Raw genomic sequence first — 13,269 nt, forward strand, 5'->3', positions numbered from 1 at the left:
CTCTGATTCTCTCCATACAACTCCCTCATTTCCATTCTCATTACACACATGTCCTCATTTAACTTCTCCACGGCCCTCTGAAGGCCATCCGTCACAGACACAGACTGGACAGTTGCACTCTCACCCAGGTAAACACCTGTGCTTGAACTCCCACCGTCTCTCTGTAGTGCCGCCCTGGCATTCTCACAGCGCTTGGCCACAGTCAGGGCCTCATCAACGTCTGTTGCGCCCTGTTCCAGGCACTTAGCTTTCAACGCTGGATCTAGGCCGGCCAAGAAACGCCGAAACTTCTCTTCTCGCTGTGCATTGCTGCCGTAGTCTGGGAACGCTTCCGGCACCAGGCGGCTCACGTCCGCTGCATACACCTCCAGGCTCTCCCCCGGAGCACGCACTCGAGCAGAAAGGCTGTCTCTGAAGCGGTCCAAGAGCTGTCTCTGCCCAAACGCTGACCCGAGCTTATCTTTATCAGCAGAATAATCTCTCTTCACCGCGTCAGGAAAACTGTCCCACAGCAGAAAGGCCGACTTACTGAGGCAAGTAGGCAGAATGCGCGCCAATTCATCATTACAGTCTCTGCCGACAGATGTCGCCCCGATGGCTACCTCCAGCTGCCGTACCCAGCTGTGAAAGCTCTGGCTCCCATCACCAGCAAAAGGAGCAGGCAGGTCCACTCTAACTTCTCCACCAAGTGAGCTCCTGGTGGTCCACGCCGTATAAGGCTTTGACGGGTCCTCGTCCCCAAACCACATGTCGCAGAAGCACTGCACTCGTTAGCAGGCTAGCTAAACTGAAGCACTAGCTAACAAGGTCAAAACTCAAAATAACCGTTCAGCACGAACGCCAACAAATGCAACAACCTGCACAAGCGGCCACTGCTGCCACCAATGTAGCGGCTCCTCTGTGGGTTCTTGACAGGTGTGAAATATAAAAAAAAAGGAGACGGGACAACTGTGGACCGTTCGAGCGCAGCAACAGCGTGGCTCCTTTATTGCACGTTTCTGGGCGCATCCCCGCACACACACAAAACGGGAGCCCTTCGCTCCTCGCCTCCCGCCTACGGCAACACAACAGTGCCAACATTAACCCTGTGCAGCTTCACAGTAAATAAAGGAAATAAATAAAGCAAAGACATCAGAAAGTCTGTTACAATATCATCGAACATGATGTCGTTGAACGTCACGTTACACTGTGTGTCGCCTTCTAACGTTTTAGCTTCCGTTGCTGCATTGATTAGCTCCACGTCTTGTTCTCCATTTTTTTGTAGAAGCATTAGAACGCTACATACAAGCCTGGCATGTGTACTACACCATTTTCAAGCTGTTTCACAGGATCTGTGAGAACAGATATTTCTTGAATGGAGCAATATTTGAAAATGACAAAGAAAAACATCGCATTCTCAATGTCGGTGCTACGTCACCAGGTAAAGTGGCTAATCTGGAGGTGAGAATTTGTGCTTCTGTGACTGTCCGCTCGGTGACAACACGCTCCTCGGTCTGTATGCTGTTTTATTGAAATCAACCGGTTTTTTATTGTCTTTAACTTGCTTCTTTCAGCCAACTGACAGCTATCATTCTCTCAAACGGTGAGATTTATATACTAAGCTGATCTGAAATGAACCATTGTACATTAAATTGACTTTATTGACGAGTCTGACCCCTTTGAAAAGTGACCAAATTACATGTATTTGCATGAGCTCGATGATGTTTTCAACAAGAAACCCCGCCTCTTGAGGTAAATTGCCTGGATACCGACCTTGAGACTAGGGGAAGTTCAGTTTCAGTGTGGACAACACCTTAAAAACATGGGATGAAATTATTTTAAAATAATAAATGAGGACTTATTTTGTTGGGGGTGCTATGACAAATCCAGGAGGTGCTATAGTGCCCCCTGGTGCTGCCCCTGCCTCACCATCTCATTTAGGTCCTTCCCACTTTATTTTCAGTAAATGCTAGAGGTGGGCGATACCGAGAATTTTGGTATTGATCCGATACCAAGTAAAAACAGGCCCAGTATCGCTGATATTGATACCGATACTTTTTCATATTTAAGCTTCATAGATCCAAAGGATCCAAAAGACCTAGGATAGAATTTCACCAAACATTGTACGTGACAACAAAATACTTTATTATCACAATCAACATTTTTGTTGAAAAAATATCACTCAACACAACTTAAAACAAAATCTCCTGAGGTAGAGGGCTGAGAAACCACAATACAAAGGTGCACTGCTCCATGTTGTGTGACACAGCGCAGCGCTGCTCTTACAGACAGAGAGTAGACTTTGATGAATCTGCATGCACAGCAGTCAGTGCGTGCGGGAGAGAAAAAAAGCTTGAGTATCGATCTTTTTACATGAGGATCGTTCAATATCAATACCAGCGTTGGTATCGATATTATCGATATTAGGATCGATCCGCCCACCTCTAGTAAATGCTTCAGGGCAGCATTAAAAACCTTCATGCAATTTAGACACTGAATAGTCACTGATTCACCTCATGTGCTGTCAAGGTGTGCGCTGCCTCTCACTTTAGCGCTCCCGGATTCAATGTTACTAACCATTTAGCATTTCCTGTTTCAGTGTTGACTGTGCACTGAATTCTCCTCTATTCATGCAAGATCTCCTCTCTCTTTTTTAAAAATTGAGACAAACTAAAAGTTACACAAAAACATTACCGAGGATAAACATCACAGTGCAAAAACAACATAATGAAAAACAGGTTAATATCCTCTGCTGTAGCTCCAGGACGTGTTCAACATTTGACATTTCCTGTTTCACTGTAGGCTCAAAATTTGACATGTACTGTTTGGAACACAGTGTACTATGAGCGAGCTTCAGGCCACTGCACATCACTTCGCTCATTCTAACATGCTTTAATTGATGCCATTTTTGCAGGTATCGGTAATATACCGATATTAAATCATCCAAATGACACTTTTGTGAATTAAACTCATTTATGCATATTCAGTGATGTCACCGGCGTGTAAAGTCTTTTACTGGCTTTGAGTAAATGACGTAGCCATTCTTATTGGTTCGGAGACTGAGGTAAAACATTTGACTGGCCAATGGAGTGTGAAGAAGTGCTGACAGTGTTAACAGAGAAGCCCGCGGGGACACACATAAAACAGTGTGCTGGGAGTGAGTTCAGAACATTCACCAGTCAGTCTGCAACATCAACACAGTTAATTCTTCACCCAGAGACCTGTTATTGGACGGTAAGTCGATAAAAGACAGCTGTTCTTATTGATAATAACCTTCTGTAATGACAAAAATATTTATTTATAATATTATTTATAATAACCTTCTGTAATGACAAAAATAATGCTGGTGTTGATAAAATGCTGAGCTTTTTGGATGAAGTAAGGACTAAATACTGAGAAAGAACATGCTGTTTTCGATTAATTGATTACCTTTCTTAGACTGTGGCTTAGTTGTGCTAATGGAGTGAGGTGCTGTGGTTGGTGTTGGCAGTGATTCGAGTGTTGGTGTCACCGGTACGTCTTCCTGCTGCCGGTGCACCTTCAACAACTCAAACAGAGTGAGGACAGACTGGGATACATGCACTGAAAAAAAAAAATAAATAAAAAATAATAAAAAATCAAATCCTATGCACACAGGTGGCACTTCATGCATTTAAAATGTTCTACAATAACTTTATGTATTTTTTCTGGTTAATTGCATGTGTTTCTCACAGGGAGAGGGGATCATGCTGAAATTCTGGACTCTCCTTATTGCATATTCCCTGATCATTTGTCAGGTGTGTGCCTCAGAGGCAGCTCCTTCCAGGTAAGATGAGATATTTTTCTATAAATAGGCTTTTCAATATTACACTCAAATATCCATAAAATCTAAAATCCAGATCAGATCTGGATCAGACTTTGCCAGGCGACAGTGAATGCGTCTGCACCTCACTTTCAAATATGAGAGTGATTGGAGCAAGTGTGATTAAGATATAATGTAAAATATTAATTAAATGGAGTTTTCAATGTTAAATTTAAATGGCCACAAAATCTGTAATCTGGATCAGATCCAGATCAAACTTAGTCAGTTGATAAAGGAAATATGAAACAGGTTTCATCTTTTTTGACTGAGGTATGATTTTTTTTGAAAATTCATTCAATGTTAAAGATAGGGATTTTTCCTGATTTTTGATCTTTGTCCTTGAAAACTCAACCATTTCTCACCTATTAGGATATGAATCTTCAGTAAAAATTTCAGAATGATAAATGAGAAATTACTTATACACAATAAGACAAAAGTAGCTGAAAGTTGATCTTTTTTGACAGAGTTATGCATTTTAGAAAATTTGTTCAATGTTAGTTTTTTCTTCTAATTTTCCAAGGTTTTTCCTGACTTTGTCTTTTTGACCCATGACCTTGACAATTTAATCGGTTCTTGCCTATCAGGATATGAATCTTCAGTAAAAATTTCATAACGATACATAAAAAAATATGAGTTCCAGGCTGTTCACAAATGAACAAATAAAGAAGGGTGATAACATAACCTCCTCCAACTTTGTTGTTGGAGGAGGTTATGTTTCTATTATAGATGCATGGTGGAGTGGAACAGAGAAGGATTTTTGTAAAAAGATAATAGATCAAATCTCGGCTTAAATCTCCCTTGTGTCTTCTGGCAAAATCTCATGTCTTTTTTTTTTTTTTCAGAAAATCAAAATCTGCTCCACTCCACCATGAAGCTGTATAACTGGTGGCACTAGAGACAAAATAGCACCAACCTGAATCAAAATTAAATCACTCCTTCGCATCTGAAGGACCTCTGCGTTTGAACAAAATCTTACTTAGGGCCCCTTCACACATGAATAAGTACAAATCAGGACAAATCAGGACGAATCACGACGGAACAGCTCATATGAGTGAACTGCGATAACACTGAGTCGATGGGAATGTGTGCACAAACCCGCTGCGACGGTTTCATGCATGCGATGGTGTCGTGCAGGAGCATGCACGACACCGTCGCAGCGGGAACACAGTGCGAGCAGCTGGAGCATGTGTAACCACATCGCACAGCTGCTGTGAAAAAAAATACATGCCACCCACAGGATTCGAACCTACAATTTACAAAAGCTCTGATTGCCAGCCAGAAACATTACCAGTGCACTGCCATCGTTGGCCTGTAAAAGGTGTGGAAAAATGCCTGAAATCATTTTATTGAATAACTCTTATCAAGCAGACAATACAAGTATGATCCGTCTGTTCCTCTGTCACACATGGTCACAGACGTACAGTCATGAAATGTGTCTTGTGGATGCCGTGCTGCAGGACAGACACTGCGTCATGTGGAACAGAGCTCATGTGGGTGATGTGACATTCAGATCCCCTGCTTCGTGTCATGATCTGACGGTCCATATCACCTGGGGCAGCCTGTCAATGTGCGCACTTTGTACGCTCTCCAGCCCTTCGCAAAAGCGACATTTTTTTTTATGTATTTCCACGCGACGACAGTAATCACACACACGTGTGTCTATCAAAGCACGGTACGCTGTGACGTCCAGGACCGGAGATGTCAACAACTGCTGCTGTTAGCAGTGAGTCCCTGTCCGTTCAGTGCACAGACCAAGGTGTCACTCTGTTATCAGATGAGAGGTGCCTCGCCTGCAGGGGGCCACAAATCACACGCACGCCATGTGTTGGGGGGAGCGGGGGGGCGGGGGAGCGTGTAAAACACATGCACACACGTGTTGTGGGGGGAGCCGACACTCGGGCACACCACATGTGCACATGGCAACTTCATAGTCGTGGGGGCACTAAGACAGATTTCACCACCAGCTCAAAAGTGATCATCTGCTGTTTTCGTGCTGACAGCGTGAATGGCCACACATTTTCTAAGTGCCAAGCGCACGGTGTTAGATGTTCGTGTGTGTCACCTGGAATTTGGCCGACACTTGCCGCAAGAGGGATCGAATGGGCTCTCACAGGGCAAACTCTGTCTTTCAGCCGCTGGGTGCGCAAATAGTTAGCAAATAGCAACAGCTGTACGTGGCGTTAGAGGCAGCTCCGATTTTACACGAATTGTATATATTTCCTGCTTCATGCGCAATTTGACCACATTCGTACTATGTGTGAGGGGGCCCTTAGAGAACAAGGTGACCATCAGAGCGTAGTATGTCTCCAATGGATTCACTAAAGCTGAAGAAACAATTAAAAATTTACAGACAATTTTTATCATTTTTAAAGTCATGAAAGGAAAAGGGTGGGGAAAAAGTTCCCCCCACCCCCTTTCCTGAAATTATGGTCCTTATATGCTGTATTTAGATTTATTTTCTATATCCTCTTACTCCATTCAAGGATAACATGGAGGCTGGAGCTTATCTCAGTAGTCATAAGATGACAAGCAGGGTACACCCTGGACACTCACTCACACACATACGGCCAATTTAAAGTTTCCAATTCACCTAACCTGCATGTCTTTGGAATTGGGAGGAAGCCGGGGCACTGGGAGGGAAGCCACGCAAACATGGACAGAACATGCAAACTCCGCACAGAAAGGACCAGCTGGGAAGCAATCCCAGGATCTTCTTGCTGAGACAACAGTGCTAACCACTAATCCACCGTGCCGCCCTTATATTTACATTATCTTACATTTTAACCCTCAGATATTGTACATTGTTAAACTTTTTCAATTTGAACTCATCAGTAAGACAGTTTCATAGTTAAACTCAGTATTTAAACACATCTGCCTGTAGATGCATTTATTAATTTTGTAACATCTTTATGAACTTTTATTGTGTACGATTGAATTTTTCATCACAAGTTGCTTTTTCTATTCCTCTAAAATGAGGCAATGGAGTTTTGTCAGCATGTCATGTAGTAGTATTATTATTTCAAAGTGCAGGTACATGTCCAGATGAATCAATCCAATTGAATGTGTATTTTCAGAACTGTTAAGCAGTCCATATGGGACAGAATCACGTTATTTAATGATGAAAGTCAGAAGTTACTCAGAGTGATCAAAGAGTTCCTGCAAACAGCTGCAGAGGAGCAGGAGAACCACACAGCTGATCGAAACAGGTGTGACTTTGGAAATATTTACCAGCATGTCTCAGTGATGTTTAATAATTGCAATTTTTGTTTCCAGGTTTCAGTACGGGATGGGATCTATCTGCCTGTCTGTCAGACAGGAAAATCAGAATGCATCACAGGATTATTTAAAAAATTCAATTTAACACCTACAGCAGGACACAGTAAAATTAATGTCAAAGTGACCTCTGTCATAGTCCATTACATCTGGGTATCATTCATTCATTTCGCCTGCAACTAATTATTTTTTATTGCTTAATCAGCTGATTATGTTTTTATTTGTCTTTACGTCAAAAAATATCAGAAAATGGTAAAAAAAAAAAAATCTTGATCAATGTTTTTCAGAGTGCAAGATGATGTCTTCAAATGTCTTGTTGTGTCCACAGCCCGAACATATTCAGTTTACTATCAGAGAGGTGCAAAAACCAGAAAATATTCACATTTAAATTAAAATTGGAGAATTTGAACATACATTTCAAAATGATTCATCAATTATCAGAGTATTACGATGGTGTTTTTAAGGCCACATTGAGGTTTTTTATACTTTGAGAATAAAGTCATAATACTACGAGAATAAAGTCATAATTTTATGAGAGAAAAACTCTGCATCTCAAAATGAGATCTGTGGAACACTTTCTTAAGTTGTACTTCAGTATTGGTTTTACAAATAAGGAAATACTTCATCTTCTGGCCCATCTGCACCACATTATCATTGGTATCAGAACTTTGAAAAGAATATGCAAGAAAATGTGTCTATGGAGGAGGAACCACATGGACTTCGGGTGTAGTTCCGGCAATTTGTAGCTCCCAAAATCGCCTCTTTCGTTGAGGAGGAGATGGCTGAAACTGGCAGACTGCAGGGTTATAAATACAATTTTACTCTCATAATATTATTACTTTATTCTCGTAATATTTTGACTGTATTCTCGAAGTCTAAAAGAAAACCCCCATTGTGGCCGTAAAAAACACCATCGTAGAGTATGTGTTGATTAAATAAATAATTAATTCTTAAATGATTAATCATTGCGGTTCTACTGTTTACTGACAGTGTGGAGCAAAAGCAAAAAAGTAAGCTTGCGTATTTGTTATGTACACGGAAATGATCGGTTCCACACATTTGTCGTTATCTGTGTGACTGGAGGTTTGTTTGATTTGTTGCTGTGGATAGTGCCATGTGGATGTCTGACTTAATCTAGATTTTTATTCACTGTCTTCTCCTTTGCTACTAGCAATCCCATAGCACAGAAGCGAGCATGCAACACTGCCACCTGTGTGACCCACCGCCTGGCCGACTTCCTGAGCCGGTCGGGGGGGCTGGGCTACAGTAATTTTGTACCCACCAATGTGGGGGCCAAAGCGTTTGGCAGACGGAAGCGATGGGACTCTGTTTCAACGCCATAGCAGACACAAGGTATGACAAGCCTGTTACCACCGTCACACTTGTCTGTGATTCCCAAATGTGCAAAACCCCTTAAATTAGCTCAGAAAGACAAAAACCACGTCACTGCCAGAATAATTATGGAACTGACTTTAAACAAACAATGAATGTGAGACCGTAACATTAATTTAAGGGTAATGATGTACAAGTTACAGCACACAGAACCTGGACTATTGACCACTGTGATAAAGCTGCATGAAGCAGGTTGTCTTCTAAAGTGAGTGACCGTGCATGAAGGAGGCTAGTGAGGGAAGCCACCAACAAACCAGAGGCATTCAGTGGGTGTGAGTGAAGAGGTTTTGTGTCCATAACGTTTTGTCTGTAATCTAGGCAGTCTAGAGTTTATCTCTCATCTTTAAAGGTCTGTGTACAACACGATCATGAAGCTATGACAGTTAAAACAACAGGTAAAACTCAATGTCATGACATATTGTTGCCCAGTTGACATGGAATCATCCAACTAGCAGATTTAATTTTCATCTTGATGGGGGAATCACATGTTTCCATTGATGTAGTAAATAAATGTGCTATGTGACACTCTCAAGCCAGGATTGGGTCAGGTGAGTTGAAGGTCTGCAATCTCTTGTTATTCTTGTTCTTAATTATACTGTATTTATTGTCTTTCTGATGCCTGATTCTGTTTTTTTTCTTTCTGTTTAAGGTGTGGCTCCATCCAGCGATAGGAGTGGGTGTTGTTCTTCTGCAGGCCTCCCGTCTTGTGCACCAGCATGGACTCCCAAAATCTCCAAAAATTTCCTGTATAGTTTCCTGTATTGTCTATTGTGTTGATAGCACGGTCCCAGCAGAGGGTCACCCCTTTGAGTCTGGTCTGCTTGAGGTTTGTTCCTCAATTCATCAGAGGGAGTTTTTCCTTACCACCATCGCCTGTGTTAGACCTTACTTGTGCGAAGCGCCTTGAGACAACTTTGTTGTGATTTGGTGCTATATAAATGAAAATAAATTGAAATTGAAAAATGAAAACAAGCAAACAAAAAAGCAGTAATGACATATATTGATTGTATTGGCCTACATGTTTGCTTAACATGTTGCTGTAAATCAATAATGGCGTCCAAATCCAATACCACAATGTGTAAAAACGTACTAACGTAAGACAGGAAAATACTACTGTTACTACTCGTACTAATAATAATGAATATCTTTTGTCAAGTTCTACTGTTTTTTGCTTGGGGTTGCCATACGAGGATGAAGTTTTACAGAGGTGGTGGTGATATTAGATTACTGTCACCTTTTTACTATTCATTTGATCAAATGTACCACATTCAAAAGTTGTCCTGCTTATAGTCACTAAAAGATTAGCAATATTTAATATATTTCATATGTTGTTGGGATATTTACTGAATGGTTGATGAAAGTGGTGATTGCAGTGTATCCTGATCTTTATACTGTATGCTGTGTTGCTCTTTTCATGTTTTATATAAAAATTTTAATTACTGTATATCAGTTGCAGATTGAACACCTGCAAATATTATATTTCACATATTTTGCCTTTTTTGATTGGTAAATAGCCAACTCAATCCAGTCGTCCAAGTATGACGACAGCAAAACTGGAATTTGTCCTTCTTAAACCAATCAGCATAAGGAAATAGATATTTTAAAATCAGCATTGTGTCACTGTCATCAGGACTTATTTTTCTTTATAAGTCCAATAACTTTTGTTCTCTGTCTTGCCATGTACTTCAGCTGCACCATGGACACAGTGTCGGATTGCAAATCTTATTCTGTGGTGCCAACTCCTAACAGCACCGGTGACCAACATCGCTGTCTTGTGCCTTGATGTACATCGTGTCATTAAAGTGGACAATGGAAATGTGAAGAAACATATTTGTGAATCTATATAGTATTTACTGTCAACTGAAAGCTGTAATAAACTGTATTTTAATTACATGAAGCTTACGTGGTCTATTGTATTTCAAGTTTGTGTGAGTTATGCAAGACATAAATCACGCTGAGCTCTCCAGTAAGATTTGATTTACTTGGAGAAGATGCACATAATGAGGCAAGAAAAACTGCATATGCTGAAGAAAATCAAATCATGTCATATCCACCATTCACATCTCACTCCACTCAATACACACACAGAACTGAAGAATGATGAGCACTAATTGTTTTATTAGTTATGACCTGGTGTTTTGGAGTAATGTGCAGAGTATTTGATATAGGTGGCGAGGTGATTGTCTCTAGTGGTTAAGCATTGGGCTTCAGACCAAAGGATCCTCAGTTCAAAGCCCAGTCTGGCCAGAAAATCAGTAAGGGCCCTTGGGCAACATCCTTAATCCCCAAGTTGCTCCTGATGTGTAGTGAGCGTCTTGTATGGCAGCACCCTGACATCAGTGTGTGAGTGTGTCTGTGTGAATGGGTGAATGTGAGGCATCATTATAAAGCGCTTTGAGCTTTATAATGTTGACGAAAAAATGTTTTTTTCATCCATTTTGGAATGAGGCTGTAACATAACAAAATGTGGAAAATTTGAACCACTGTGAATACTTTCTGGATGTACCGTATATGGACATTTTTAAATCAAGCATGCAAATTGTCTGTTTTTTGACACTTCATTACACAGCGATGTGTGTGCATGATGACTAGTCAAGTCTTTCCAGCAAAGAACAAACAAAACATGATAAAACAACATTCAATGTGTAAGGAATATGGCCACACACATATCTTTACAGAATCAAAAGTTGCCCTAATTTTCCCCACTTTTAACAAAGAACTGACTTTTCAGACATTTCTAATGCCAGAATGTCTTATGCTAAAGAACTGTTATCACTTGACTTGATGTCAGGCACTGAAAGAACCCACCTTTTCATAAAGTGACCAGTCTTCCAAACGCTTGCCAAATGTACGATGCCTCTGGAAAGCTACAACAAACAGTCCCTATGGATCAAAGGTACTTTGATCTCCAGTTCAACCTGAATTTATTAGTTTAATGAAACCTGTCCAAATCCAGAGGATGTTCAGATGCCAACAGGATTCTCCTTACAGATAACAGCTCAATAAACCTAGAATCTGAACCAGTCAGATGGCAAAAGATCAAAGGTCATAAAAATGACCAACATTTGGATGGAACCACAGTGCCATCTGGAGGAAGGACACAGACCCTTTAATAAGTGAATATACTTTCTTTTAATAAAAGAGAGAAATTGTAATTTCTTTTCCTGTTGTTATAGTTAACCAAAGACAAAATTTATATTCTAGTTTAATCAGTTACACGTTTTTCATGTCACATTATGAGTATTCCTTTAATCACTGTTGGCGCATGTTTAAATGTTATTTGTTGAATTATTAATGAATTGCCATTTTGACAACAGTGTTTCTGTTAATCACTTCCCTGCTTCTAGAATGGTTTAAAAGATGACTCTGTCAGATAATATTTTGTTAGTCAAAGAAGAAACAAGGCATATGTCATTCATGTTATCTGATGTGTTTTTCAAATAATTTTCTTTTGGGGAGAAACCTGATGCCCATTGGGCAGAGCTTATGACCATGTGCCACCTTTTTTAAAATGACCCTGTAACAAAGAAACTCTCTTTCGATCACTTTATCTTCGACACTCTCAGATCGCTTCAACTTCACTCACTTCTCTCTTCAACGCTCTCTAAATCCTTAGTCTTAGCTTGTGGCCTTTTTTCTGTTTTATCATGTCGTTGTGTTTCTTTTTGTTCCATAACTTTTGTTGTTTGATGCACCAGTTTTTAATAAATTTTAAGGCATGAGTCAAGTCCTCTGCATTTTGAAGACAACTTCAGAGCTGAGTTTTTCAAATTAACGGGGGACAAAAACTCTGTGACTGACATAAACTGCAACACTGAGCGCACGCTCCTCCACAACTTTTATTCTTTTCGGTATGGTGAATTTGGGGAAGATGTGTAGTGGTCATGCTCCACCGTTTGGAAATTTTTTTTACCATAAGCAGCCTCAACCGTCTCTCCTCTCCAGCAAACTAAAGGCACCTTGACAATTGCATGCATTTTAACCCTCGCACTGCCCCGCAATTTGTTGTGCCAATGCGACCCGCTGTATTCCACTGGATGCTGCGCTATGTGCTGCTGGACACTGCATCATATAAAATAATTATTTCGTAGCGGATTAATCATTTGCTCTGAGAACGTGGCCGATGAAACTACTTCTAATCGCTCCGGAATCACAGAGGAATTTTCTACAGCTGCAGTTGTTCTCGTGCGCTTCATGACGCAAAGAATGCATTTGGAATCACCTTAAAAGGTAATTATTTGTAATATTTATATTGTAATGGCTTGGTAAAACAGTTGCATTTTCATTCCTTCTTATGCGTATCTTTAAAATTATGTTTATTATAGATTTAACATCTTGACATCTTGATGAACTGTGCTGTGATGCGCTGTACTGATGCAATGACTTGCAGTAGAACACAGTGTTTTTGAATTGTTTGTGCAATGTTCACATGTAGCTCACAAAATTAATGCATGTCAGAGATTTTGAACATTTAAAAATTTTCTTTGCGCACTTGTGTGCAGCCATGCACAGTTTACAAAGGTTTACAACAAGTTTACTCTCTGATTATCGGCCGCGTAATTATCAGTGAAGACATTCAGTATTTATGCGGATATCAGTATCGGCCAATTATACTGGCCGATATGACCGTTTATTTTTGCAGCGCTGCACGTTGCGACTTACTGGTCACAAAGTTCTGGCTTGATGACTACATTTTAAAAAAAGACATCATCAGTTGGTGACTTCAGCATTCTGTGAAGCGCAAAATATGACAACGGAGACCCTGGACTGTTGAACAGCTGAAG

At 40.6% G+C, this 13,269-nt stretch overlaps 1 protein-coding gene across 1 annotated transcript; it reads left to right on the forward strand.

Annotated features, from left to right (window-relative positions):
* Positions 1-3,448: 3,448 nt before the first annotated feature.
* On the forward strand, positions 3,449-10,378 carry calca (calcitonin/calcitonin-related polypeptide, alpha). The gene is made up of 5 exons (XM_034161813.1): positions 3,449-3,492; positions 3,693-3,784; positions 6,895-7,026; positions 8,265-8,446; positions 10,175-10,378. Exons 2-4 carry the CDS (start codon positions 3,705-3,707, stop codon positions 8,434-8,436), a joined length of 384 nt encoding a protein of 127 aa, XP_034017704.1. The 5' UTR covers positions 3,449-3,492; positions 3,693-3,704; the 3' UTR covers positions 8,437-8,446; positions 10,175-10,378.
* Positions 10,379-13,269: the final 2,891 nt, after the last annotated feature.

This window comes from Thalassophryne amazonica, chromosome 2, assembly GCF_902500255.1.
Source record: "Thalassophryne amazonica chromosome 2, fThaAma1.1, whole genome shotgun sequence".
Taxonomy (NCBI): Eukaryota; Metazoa; Chordata; class Actinopteri; order Batrachoidiformes; family Batrachoididae; genus Thalassophryne; species Thalassophryne amazonica.

What these genes read in the sequence shown, in the direction of transcription:
- calca (XM_034161813.1), top strand. Translation starts at nt 3,705, where the DNA reads ATGCTGAAATTCTGGACTCTCCTTATTGCATATTCCCTGATCATTTGT. An exon ending in TCAGAGGCAGCTCCTTCCAG is followed by an intron (nt 3,785 to 6,894) that starts GTAAGATGAGAT and finishes GTGTATTTTCAG; the next exon opens with AACTGTTAAGCAGTCCATAT. An exon ending in CACACAGCTGATCGAAACAG is followed by an intron (nt 7,027 to 8,264) that starts GTGTGACTTTGG and finishes CTTTGCTACTAG; the next exon opens with CAATCCCATAGCACAGAAGC.